The sequence below is a fragment of the Danio rerio genome, chromosome 19, assembly GCF_049306965.1.
Source record: "Danio rerio strain Tuebingen ecotype United States chromosome 19, GRCz12tu, whole genome shotgun sequence".
Lineage (NCBI taxonomy): Eukaryota > Metazoa > Chordata > Actinopteri > Cypriniformes > Danionidae > Danio > Danio rerio.
The window spans coordinates 725,284-738,026 of NC_133194.1; the positions used below are offsets into that span (position 1 = coordinate 725,284).

Genomic DNA, 12,743 nt, shown 5'->3' on the forward strand with positions numbered 1-12,743 from the left:
TTAGTGTACTTACAACTGGAACAGAAAAATTGTGTAGAGGCGGGGCTTTCTCTAGCACATCATTCCCTTATAGCAAACTAAAGGTAAGAGAGGGTATTGATATGCAGTTGCTATGGAAACCCTCAGGGTGACATCAGCAGAAGGAGCAAATACAAACGCAGAAGCAAATGCTCAGACTTTCATTGAAGATTACCAAAATAAATACATTCCTTCAGTAAATTAACTTGCGCTGATTAATTATTCAGCTTTTGAATAACAACGTGAGCTAGCAGAATAAACAGTGTAGATTTAGATTTCAGACGGACTTTAAAACTGTGTGTGTGTGTGTGTGTGTGCGCAGGACAGAGAGATGAGTCTGGCTCTGCTGAAGGATCAGCTAAACCGGGTGAGTGGATATACACCTATAATCATTATAAAGTACATGCAGATACTCATATTGTGGACACTTACAGTAAATAATCATCAGTGTTTAGACTTGTTTTTAAGAGTGTTCAGAGTGTATTTGCAGTGGTGTTCATAACAGACCAGTTCTAGGAGATTTCATTGGTTAATTAGCTTAACAATTCAAACATCATGATGTTAATCTGAACAAATATTGACTATTGTGTGACTGTTTATAGAGCTGTTGTACATCAACACTGTGCAGTAAAGCTCCACTAGTTGACATTAAGCTGAACTAAACTCACTTTTATTCATCTTTACTGATGTGAATTTTTATTTAAAGTCTAATCATGCATTCAAGTCATAATCATAATCTGATTACCAGAGTCAGAATTGTTTTATTAAATGCATTTAATAATTAATAACATTTTTAAGTAATAAAATGAACTCATATTAAAGCAGTATATCTATTAAATCAGCTTTTCTCACTGATTTTAATGCATGAAGGAACATTTGCTGATGAGGCTTTATTGTAAAGTGTTTCCTATTTATCATCCTTATCAAAAAATCATGATAATACCGTATACTTAAATCTTCAGCAGTTAATCGCAGCAAGATAATTTAATAGCATGACCTTTGACCTTTGGTGGTTTCTCCACAGGTCTCTCAGGATGCAGATCAGCCGATGGCGGAGCTGCTGCAGGAGCTGCTGGAAGTCAGAGGTCAAGCCGCATCGGCCAACGAGGATCTGATCTGCTGCAGGGAGAAGATCAGTCAGCTGCAGGAGGAGATTCAGGTACTGCTGCGCCCCCTGCTGGAGGACAGAGGAAACACTGCATATAAATATACAGTCAAGCCGGAAACTGTTCATGTTCAACCAGCAAGTGTGTTATTGACTGGAAATGACACTCAGGCTTCTCCCAAAAGAGAATAGGACGATACAAACAACATTTCTCAGCTTTTATATATTTTAAGTCAGAGGGTGTGAATAATTTCAGCCTTGACTATATATAACAGAACTACTCAACTTAAAAATACTTAATTTGACTAATTTATTAATTAATCAATTTGCAATTCAATAAAATTAATTAGATTTTTGTATTTTATTTCAATAAAAAATACACTTTTTGTACATTTTGCATGTTTGTAATCATAAGTAGAATTTACCATTTATATTAAAATTGTTTTATATATTAATTTTATGTTATATATTAATGTTAAAATTAATTTAATTATATATTTTTTGCATTTTTGCATACATTATTAGGATGTGCCTTTAAAAAAAATTACTATCAATATTATTTTTATTTGAATATTATACTATTTTTAATATTATACTATTTATTATTATTATTATTATTATTATTATTATATTTTTAATATACTATTTTCAATATTATACAATTTTTATTATTATAATATTTTTAATATTATAATATATATTATAAATAATTAATATTATTTTTATTTATTTTAATAAAAAATACACTTTTTGTACATTTTGCATGTTTATAATCATAAGCAGAAAATACCATTTATATTAAAATTGTTTTATATATTAATTGTATGTTATATATTAATGTTAAAATTTATTTAATTCGATTTTTTTTGTTGCATTTCTGCATTTGTTATTAGGGTGTGCATTTTTTAAAATTATTATCAATATTATTTTTATTTTAGTATTATACATATTAATTTATTTTGAAGTGTATTTAATTTGAAACATTTTTGTATTTATTATTTGGAAGTACAAATATTTTATTTTAAAATAAATTAAATTCTACATATTTATAATTTTCAATTAAACAAAATTAATCACATTTTATGTCATGTTATTTCGACTGCTTCTATAAAAATATTAATCAATGACGTTTAGCATTTATGAACTCATTTCAAAACAAGCCTAAAACCTGAATAAGGCTGAAAACACTGCAGTAAAATCCTCTGCTCATCTCCTGCAGATAAGAGACGCCTCCATCACTGAGCTCAGGGTCAAAGTTCAGGAGCTGCAGGAGAGTTCAGCCCAATCCACCGAGCGGCAACAACCCAAAAACCCAGCAGAGGGACACGCAGAGGGCAGAGAGCATCCTGGGACTGATGTCACAAAGCATCCTGGGATTGATGTCAGAGAGCATGCTGGGATGGATCTCCGAGAGCATGCTGAGATAGATCTGCAGGAGCATGCTGGGATGGATGTCAGAGAACATTCAGGGATGGATCTGCAGGAGCATATCTGTGGTTTGCAGCAGAAGATCCAGCAGATGCAGGAGCTCCACGCGGCTGAGATCATGGACATGGAGACCAGACACATCTCCGAGAGCGAGAGTCTGCGGCGGGAGAACCAGCAGCTGGAGGATGAGTGCCGTGCACTCAGAGACGCCATACACACACTCTCACACACACAGGTCAGACGCAGCCCTGTACGCACGCACACGCACAGGTCAGATGTATTACTGTATATGAATATTAATTAGGAGGTGGGGATTAATTTTTCTATGCTAATGTTCTTCCAACTGAAGCTGAATATTGATTAGTAGGCAGGGTTTTACTTTCCTATGCTAATGTTCTTCCAACTGAAACTGAATATTGATTTGGAGGCTGGATGAATTTTTCTATGCTAATGTGCTTCCAAATAAAACTGAATATTGATTAGTAGGCGGGGTTTAACTTTCATATGCTAATGTTCTTCCAACTGAAACTGAATATTAAGTAGGGGCGTGGCTTATTTTTTCTGTGCAGATGTACTTCCAACTGAAACTGAATATTAAGTAGGGGCGGGGCTTAATATAATTGGGTTGAAGTACATCCTACTGAAACAGCATGCTGACATTAAGCCCCTCCTTCTACTGGAAATTCTGTTTTAGTTGGAAATACTGAATCCACAAGCCCCTTTACATCTTTAGTTTATTAATTCATTAATTTTCTTTTTGGCTTTGTCCCTTTATTAATCTCCATTGCCACAGTGAAATGAATCGCCACATTCACAATACTGTTTGTGTTCTTCAGGGTCCAGCGGTGCGGTCGGAGCGTCCTGCAGTCTCTCCATTTAAAGACGGATACACCAGTGGTGAGAAGCGCCTTTATTTCATGATGAAATCTGTACAGATCAGTAATGAATTCAAGTAGTTCTACAATTGAAAATAGGTGTTTTTTAAGTTAGGATAATCAGTGGCCGGCAATAAATGATTTTAAATGCGTGACGTGGAGGCGAAAACGCCTTGACAGAACTGTGGAGTGCAGTTAAGGGTGCGTTCACATCTGTAGTTCACTTGATTTGGTCTGGATCAAGGGTAATAAATGATGCATTGTTGCATTTTCTGCCGTCTTTGGATCGTTTTCACACCACACTGCTGGCTTTGGTCCCAACCAGTTGAAAAAAACCAAAATGCAGTCATGTGACAAACAACACATCTCTCATTGGCCAGATGTTGTTGAGCATATTTCCTAAACTGCTTATTGATTGGTCAGAATTCACGAGCGGGAAAATGCCAGTGAACTCCCGCAGGTAAACAAAACCTTTTCCTCTGGAGGGCCGACTGCGCTGGCTGATTGTATCCCTGCTTTAGACAAACTATACATTACGAGAATGAAGCGCGGCCGCGGCTGGAAAACAGTGTTTAATGCATCACTCGTCACTTCAGGAGGAGGCGTGAATTAATTTAGCTGAACTGCAACATGCTCATCTTGCGGAAATATTACCAACGATCCATCAGCTAATGTTTTCCCCCCTCTCTCTCTCTCTCTGTTGGTAAAGCGCTGTCAACAAATATTTTTCCTCCATATCCCATAATGCACAGCGCATCGGCCTACGGCAGCTGAATTAGTCCAAAAGGCGCAGTACTTTTTGTGGTTGGATCTGTTTTAGATCGGATCATATTCTCATCACAGACGAACCGCTCCAGGGTTTGTTTGAAAGTGTACCGAGACCACCTCTTCAAGCAGGTCTCGGTACGCTTATTGGGTCCGCTTTTGGTGCACACTCGAGTACGATTGCTGCATTCACACCTGCCCAAACCAACCAAACCAAAAGGGGAAACGAACTCTAGTGCGATTCAATAGAACTAAATAAGGCAGGTGTGAACGCACCCTCAGATTCGATAATACTGTTGATTATCCTGCTTATCCCATGCTCATTTACTGAGTTATAGTATTGTGTAAACGAGTTCTTTTTGTCAGGTACTGCACCTTTGATCTCAGACTTTGAAGTTACTGTAAGTTACCATGGTTACTGCTAACTGCGCATTCATTTTGAGCAGTTATGAAAACTGACTGGATCTACTTGTGCATTACATGATTCTATTGCACACCTTCCAGCCAATCAGAATCAAGTATTTCAATAAACAATGGACAACAATAAATGAATAACTTCTTATATCTACACTCGCCGGCCACTTTATTAGGTACACCTGTCCAACTGCTCGTTAACGCAAATGTCTGATCAGCCAATCACATGGCAGCAGCTCACTGCATTTCAGCATGTAGACATGGTCAAGAAGATCTGATGCAGGTCAGAGTGAGCATCAGAATGGGGAAGAAAGGGGATTTAAGAGACTCTGAACGTGGCATGGTTGTTGCTGCCAGACGGGCTGCTCTGAGTATTTCAGAAACTGCTGATCTACTGGGATTTTTGTGGTGGAACGGGAGATTGGCATCATGGATGTGCAGCCGACAAATCTGCAGCAACTGTGTGATGCTATCATGACAATATGGAGCAAAATCTCTGAGGAACATTTCCAGCAGCTTGTTGAATCTACAACATGAAGGATTCAGGCAGTTTTGCAGGCTAAAGAGGGTCTAACCCGATACTAGTGTGGTGTACCTAATAAAGTGGCCGGTGATTGTGTGTCCGTCACGGTTACACATTTTAAATGTCCTTATTATTAATTCATTAAGAAATGTTTACATTTAGGAATTCTTGCAGAACCCAGAGTAACCTGATCAAATATAACAATATGAAAAAGAAAATATTGTGTATTTTGTGTTGGTGTCTGAATGTGTGTGTCTCTCTAACTCTGTCTGTGATTATGAATGTGTGTGTGTGTGTGTGTGTGTGTTACAGACAGTAGTTCAGAATGGAGTCAGCGCACTGGTCTGGATCACACACTCCTGCAGCAGGAGATGCGCAGCACACCGGAAGGGGCGCGCCGGGACGCGGAGCCCGACGTCCTGCCTGACAGGATCAAGGTGAGCTCACACACACACACTAACACACACACTCGCACTAACACACACACACTCTCTCTCTCTTTCCTACACAGAATCTGCTGCGTGAGGTGCATCAGGAGGGCATGCAGGTGCTGTCGCTGTCTGAGCTGCCCCTCGGCGAAGTGGAGCGAGAGACACACACACGCGCGCACACACACACCTGGAGTGCAGAGAGAGAGAGAGACGCATTCTGCAGCGCTGTGGAGACGCTCAAGAGCCTGATCAGCAGACTGCAGAGTGACACACAGGTGCGCACACACACACTCACACACACATGTATATATAATGTACACTACATGTACACGCACAAAGGCTATACATGCGCACACACAGTATACACGTGCTATACATGCTCGCACACACACACACACACACACATTTACTCACACATTACATTCCACACACACACACACACACACTTTACATGCACACATGCTATGCACACACATTTACTCACATATTACACACACACACACATACACACATCCATTATGCACCTACTCATTCTGTACACACACATTCACTCACACACATGCATACATACACACACACTCTCACACACTCACCCACTTTATATGCACACATAGTATACACACACACACACACACACACACACACTAAATAATATAAAAAACAACACATTCACACACAAACACTATACACTTACTACACACACACTCACTTTATACGCACACATAGACACACAATCATTCACACACACTTTGTACACACAAATAGTATACATACACACACACACACTATACACATACATTATACACGCACACATGCTACACACACACACACACACAAACACAAACACACACTATACACATACATTATACACACACACACACACTATACACTTACTACTCGCATACTTTATATGCTCTCATAGTATACACACAATCACTTGCATACACACAAACAACACACACACACACACACACACACACACACACACACACACACACACACACACACACACACACATCATTACAGTTCACAAAACTGTAGGCAATTGTTTTACATAAAATTGTGTGTGTGTGTGTGTGTGTGTGTGTGTGTGTGTGTGTGTGTGTGTGTGTGTGTGTGTGTGTGTGTGTGTGTGTGTGTGTGTGTGTATGTGTGTGTGTGTGTGTGTGTGTGTGTGTGTGTGTGTGTGTGTGTGTGTGTGTGTGTGTGTGCGCAGGCTGCTGGAGACTGGCGCTCTGAGCTGCTGTCAGTGGTCCAGCAGGTGTTTGTGCGTGAGCGAGAGCTGCTGAAGAGTGTGTTATTCGCTCATCTGGAGCGTCTGGACTCTGCTGATGCGCTCATTCACCTCAACCAGCTGGAGAGAGCGCTAGCGGAGCAGGTTAGCATACGCCGCACACAACAGACACCTGCTAACACACACACTCATCTGATCAGGGTGTGTGTTCATCATGACGAGCACTTCAGTGTGTGTCCCTGCAATAAAATCCTCACATCCCTCTTAAAGTGTCTCCAGAATGAAGTGTGCTGTGTGTATTGTCGTGTCTAAATGTGTGTGTGTGTGTGTGTGTGTGTGTGTGTGTGTGTGTGTGTGTGTGTGTGTGTGTTGCAGGACGTGCAGCACCGAGAGGCGATGGGAGTTTTGTACTCTGCGGACAGAAGCAGCCTGTGCTCCGAGATCCAGCAGCTCCGAGATCAGCTGCACACACTCACATCTGAACACACACACGCCAGCGGTAATACACACACACACACACACACACACACTCACACACACACTCATCACTGCGGTCGTCTGTTCTGGGAGTGATGTTTACTTCTGTTCTCATCAGGAATGCTGAGCTCTGATAGGCTGGAGGAGAGGCTGCTGAGCTCTGATAGGCTGGAGGAGAGGCTGCTGAGCTCTGATAGGCCGGAGGAGAGGCTGTTGAGCTCTGATAGGCTGGAGGAGAGGCTGCTGAGCTCTGATAGGCTGGAGGAGAGGCTGCTGAGCTCTGATAGGCTGGAGGAGAGGCTGCTGAGCTCTGATAGGCCGGAGGAGAGGCTGTTGAGCTCTGATAGGCTGGAGGAGAGGCTGCTGAGCTCTGATAGGCCGGAGGAGAGGCTGCTGAGCTCTGATAGGCCGGAGGAGAGGCTGTTGAGCTCTGATAGGCTGGAGGAGAGGCTGCTGAGCTCTGATAGGCCGGAGGAGAGGCTGCTGAGCTCTGATAGGCTGGAGGAGATGAAGTCTGAACTGAACCACACTAAACTAGAGCTGGAGAGCGCTCTGAACACACAACACACACACCTGAGGGAGCTTGACACACTCAGGTAACGCACACGCGCGCAATACAATACTTGCAGACATCTGAACGAGCTCAACACACTCCGATAACAAACACACACACACGTACTTGTGACATACACAAACACACACCTTAAAGAGCTGGTAACATGCACACTTTGGTAACACAGATGCAAAACACACACCTGAGGGAGCTCGACACACTCGGGTAACAGACAATAAAATGCAAAACAACACACACACACACACACTCGGATAGCACACACACACACGACACATACACTACAAACATCTGAATATAGTAACATATTCGGGTAACACAGATGCACAACACACACACACACACACTTATGTGACACACACACCTGACAGAGATTGATACACTCAGGTAATACACATATACTTCTTACAAACACACACACACACACCTAAAAGAGCTGGTAACATGCTCACTCAGGGAACACACGTGCACAACACACACACACGCACTTATGTGACACAAACAACTGACAGAGCTTGACACATTCTGTAACACAGACTCTTGATACACACACACACACACACACTGATGATGTGCTGTGTTCTGCAGGTCGGAGGTCTCTCTGCGAGTCAGTGAAGTGGACACACTGACAGACCGGCTGGCGGAGGAGCAGAAGAGAGGCCGAGAGCTGCAGTGGGCGCTGGAGAAGCAGAAGCACCGGCTGGACAGGAAGGAGGAGGCCGACAGAGAGGAAGTAGAGGTGAAGACACTGTGTCCCACTGCGCTTATGAACACCGTCTATACGTGCAGCTGGATAGTGATGCGTGTGTGTGTGTGTGTGTGTGTGTGTGCAGGAGCTCAGACTGGCTCTAGAGGAGCAGCGCAGCCGTGTGTCTGAGCTCTCCATCTCTCTGGAGCAGCAGAAGCAGATCTCAGATCAGCAGAGAGAAATACAGCACAGCGACGTCTCTGAGCTGCAGGTGTGTGTGTGTGTGTGTGCGTGCGTGCATGTGTGTGTGTGTGTGTCAGAGATGGAGCAACACCTTAACAACAGCATAGCATTGTCTTACCGACAGCATAGCATTGTACTAGCAACCACTTGGAACACCCTATCAACACCTTAACGACAGCATAGCAATGTATTAGCAATCACTTAGAACACCCTGGCAACAGCAACACCTTAACAACAGGATAACATTGTCTTAACAACATTATAACAATATACTAGCAACCACTTAGAACAACCTAGCAACACCTTAACAACAGCATAGCAATGTCTTAACAACAGCATAACAATATACTAGCAACCACTTAGAACACCCTAGCAACACCTTAACAACAGCATAGCAATGTCTTAACAACAGCATAACAATATACTAGCAACCACTTAGAACACCCTAGCAACACCTTAACAACAGCATAGCAATGTCTTAACAACAGCATAACAATATACTAGCAACCACTTAGAACACCCTAGCAACAGCAACACCTTAACAACAGCATAGCAATGTTCTAGCAACCACTTGGAACACCCTAGCAACACCTTAACAACAGCATAGCAATGTATTAGCAATCACTTAGAACACCCTGGCAACAGCAACACCTTAACAACAGCATAGTATTGTCTTAACAACATTATAACAATATACTAGCAACCACTTAGAACACCCTAGCAACACCCTTACAACAGCATAGCAATGTCTTAACAACAGCATAACAATATACTAGCAACCACTTAGACCACCCTAGCAACAGCAACTACTTAACAACAGCATAGCATTGTCTTAACAACAGCATAGCAATATACTAACAACCACTTAGACCACCCTAGCAACAGCAAATGCTTAACAACAGCATAGCATTGTCTTAACAACAGCATAACAATATACTAGCAACAACTTAAAACACCCTAGCAACAGCAACACCTTAACAACAGCATAGCATTGTCTTAACGACAGCATTGCAATATACTAGCAACCACTTAGACCACCCTAGCAACAGCAACACCTTAACAACATCATAGAATTGTCTTAACGACAGCATTGCAATATACTAGCAACCACTTAGACCACCCTAGCAACAGCAACACCTTAACAACATCATAGCAATGTTCTAGCAACCACTTGGAACACCCTGGCAACAGCAACACCTTAACAACAGCATAGCATTGTCTTAACAACATTATAACAATGTACTAGCAACCACTTAGAACACCCTAGCAACACCCTTACAACAGCATAGCAACGTATTACAAATACTCGAGCATTACATATATTGTGTTACTGTCACAGCTCAGTGAATGGGTGTTTACAATGATTGTGTGTTTATGTGTGTGTGTGTGTGTGTGTGTGTGTGTGTGTGTGTGTGTGTGTGTGTGTGTGTGTGTGTGTGTGTGTGTGTACAGGTTCAGTTAGACGCTCAGAGGGCTCGATGCGCAGAGCTCAGCGGCGCTCTAGAGAAGGAGAAACAGCTCAACACACAGCTGATCCAGCGCTTCCAGAGCGGCTCCTCAACACACACACTGCCTTCTGGGACGCAGAACACACTCCTGGAGGCCGAAGCCACCTGCAGCCAGGTGAACAAAGACACGCACACATGGACGGAACCAAACCATTGCATTTTTTCCTATCAAATGAAAAGTTTATCCTGCTCAGCACACACGGTTCATCCATAGCTAAAGTAGCTGCAGGGAAACAGAGCTGCTGATGCGGCACACATCCACAACTGCATGATGCTTATGAGGATTTCTAAGTTCATGAATAAATCTGATGCTGTGTTTGGGCTCAGGTGGAGGCCGGAGTGGAGTCGGTGGAGTCTCTGCTGCAGACGCTGCAGTCTCAGCTGATGGAGAAGCAGACGCAGGTGGTGCAGATGATGGAGGAGATGGAGAAGCAGCAGCTGGAGGCGCTGCAGCACAGAAGACAGAGCCAGGAGGAGAGATCCGCCCTCGCCCGCACCGCGGCTGAGCACCAGAGCGCCCTGCAGACGGCCCGCGAGAGCCTGAGAGAGATGCAGAGTCAGCTGCAGGCGGAGAGAGAGAACGGCAGGAGGATGGAGACGGAGAGAGAGAAACTGCAGGAGACGCTCACACTGCTGGAGGACAGACTGCACAGCCACACCGCGCGAAACCACGGTACACTGACAATCACAGCACTGTACAACACTGTAAACCTACAGTCACACTGATGGAGGACAGACTGCACAGTCACAGCGAATGCCCTTCCAGCTGCAACCCAGTACTGGGAAACACCCATACACACTCATTCACACACACACACACACATATATATATAAATGAAGAGTTCAGATGCAAAAACCTCTAATGCCGAGTTCAGACTGCAGGATTTTCACAGTAGTCGTGTCACAGGTGTGTTCACACTGCATGACTATCTGCGCTAGCGTTTCGTCGCTGCTTTGTTTACACTGCAAGATGGATCGGCGACAGGGACTTTCACATTGCATGACTTTACTTTAGGAAGAATCGCAGACAACTTCGTCCAAACTACGTCTCACAGCCAAAAACACGTCGTATATCTTTTGTTATTAATGAGAAAGAAGCCATGTACATGTTTGCTCACCTGGGTTTAAAGGGAATTAGCCATTTCTCCTCAACGTTGATCATAAACTAATTTCTTTCTGTATGAAACGTCAAACAGACACGGCTGCTCCTGAGTCCTGTCAAACCTACACTAGTTTTTCCTCCATTTCATGGGTCCGAAGATTTTCAAATAAACCGAAGATGAGCGCTTTTAACTTCTCCCACTTGCCGGCAGCAGGTATACACACACACACACACACACATACATGTACACACAAGTGAAAGCTGCTCTCTCATTGGCTGTTGGCGATGGCTGATGTTATTTTCAGTCAGAACTCAATTCACACGGCATGATTTGAATCACCGACAGCTCCAGATGTTCAGCACGCCAAATATCTCGCAGGCATCGGCGACTCATCGGCGATTCTCTCAGATCGCGTCTTTGATCGTTCATACTGTGTGATTGTCTCTCACGTGCACGAGCAGCGATTTGCCTGTGATTTCAGGCATTTGTCGGCGATTTCTCAAAACCTGTCGGCGAGCCAAAATCAGGGCTAAAATCCTGCAGTCTGAACTAGGCATAAGTGCCTTCTGAACCTTCCATCTAAAATGAACATTTTGCTCAGCTCCTTCGTTTATATGGAGTTATTTATATTAAAGACCATATAAAGGGCTTATTGTTTGCCATAAAAGTGGTATTATTGAACCCACACACAGGAGCCTGATAAAAATGCTCATTTTAGAAGAATATTTACATTTTATCCAAAGCGATTTACAAATGAGGACAAGGAAGTAATTTACACAACTATAAGAGCAACAATGAATAAGTGCTGTAGGCGAGTTTCAGGTGTGTAAAGTGTAAAGGCTGATTTATACTTCTGCATCAAGCGCACGCGCATGCTACGGTGCTGACGCATAGCCCTACGCTGTGGCTGTGGGCGTCGCTGACGTGCACCTCTCAAAAAATGTAACTACATGTCGCAACGACGCGTAGTGCAAGCTCTGTGATTGGTCGGCTTGGTAGCTCTGACGAGTCTGGGCGGGATCGAGAGCCGCGCGAGCCCAATGGAGCGATTGTTTACAAGTGTGAATTCCCGCGAAGAAGCTCTTGATGGAAAGTTTTATTTAGTGTTTACCTCATTGTTAAAGTTGTTCCAAGTCTGCCGGTTCCTGCCTCAAAATGAGCGAGTTTGAGCCACTTGTACATCCAGGAAGTGTTCAGAAAAAACAAAACACAGCCGAAGAAACATTTACACATCACTGCCAACTAGCGTTTCGGAAGTGTTAATGCAGACCAACAGAGACAGCAGCAGAAGTATAAATGCACAGCTACACGTGTTGCATGCGCCGCTGGGTACGCCGGTCACTTGGCGCAGAAGTATAAA

General features: G+C 43.2%; 1 protein-coding gene across 29 annotated transcripts in view; it reads left to right on the top strand.

The window, feature by feature from the left end:
- akap9 (A kinase (PRKA) anchor protein 9) overlaps positions 1 to 12,743 on the top strand; it is a 142,647-nt gene that overhangs the window by 120,909 nt on the left and 8,995 nt on the right. For 27 of the 29 annotated variants that reach the window (XM_073931264.1, XM_073931271.1, XM_073931267.1 and 24 more), the window contains 13 exons: positions 341 to 385; positions 1,043 to 1,177; positions 2,343 to 2,786; positions 3,388 to 3,448; positions 5,441 to 5,565; positions 5,640 to 5,834; positions 6,776 to 6,937; positions 7,169 to 7,292; positions 7,389 to 7,866; positions 8,430 to 8,580; positions 8,675 to 8,800; positions 10,225 to 10,395; positions 10,608 to 10,953. In XM_073931264.1, coding sequence (XP_073787365.1) covers positions 341 to 385; positions 1,043 to 1,177; positions 2,343 to 2,786; positions 3,388 to 3,448; positions 5,441 to 5,565; positions 5,640 to 5,834; positions 6,776 to 6,937; positions 7,169 to 7,292; positions 7,389 to 7,866; positions 8,430 to 8,580; positions 8,675 to 8,800; positions 10,225 to 10,395; positions 10,608 to 10,953 — 2,563 coding nt within the window. Of the gene's footprint in view, positions 1 to 340; positions 386 to 1,042; positions 1,178 to 2,342; positions 2,787 to 3,387; positions 3,449 to 5,440; positions 5,566 to 5,639; positions 5,835 to 6,775; positions 6,938 to 7,168; positions 7,293 to 7,363; positions 7,867 to 8,429; positions 8,581 to 8,674; positions 8,801 to 10,224; positions 10,396 to 10,607; positions 10,954 to 12,743 lie in introns of all 29 variants that reach the window. The other 2 variants (XR_012394772.1, XM_073931278.1) reach the window with 2 other exon arrangements.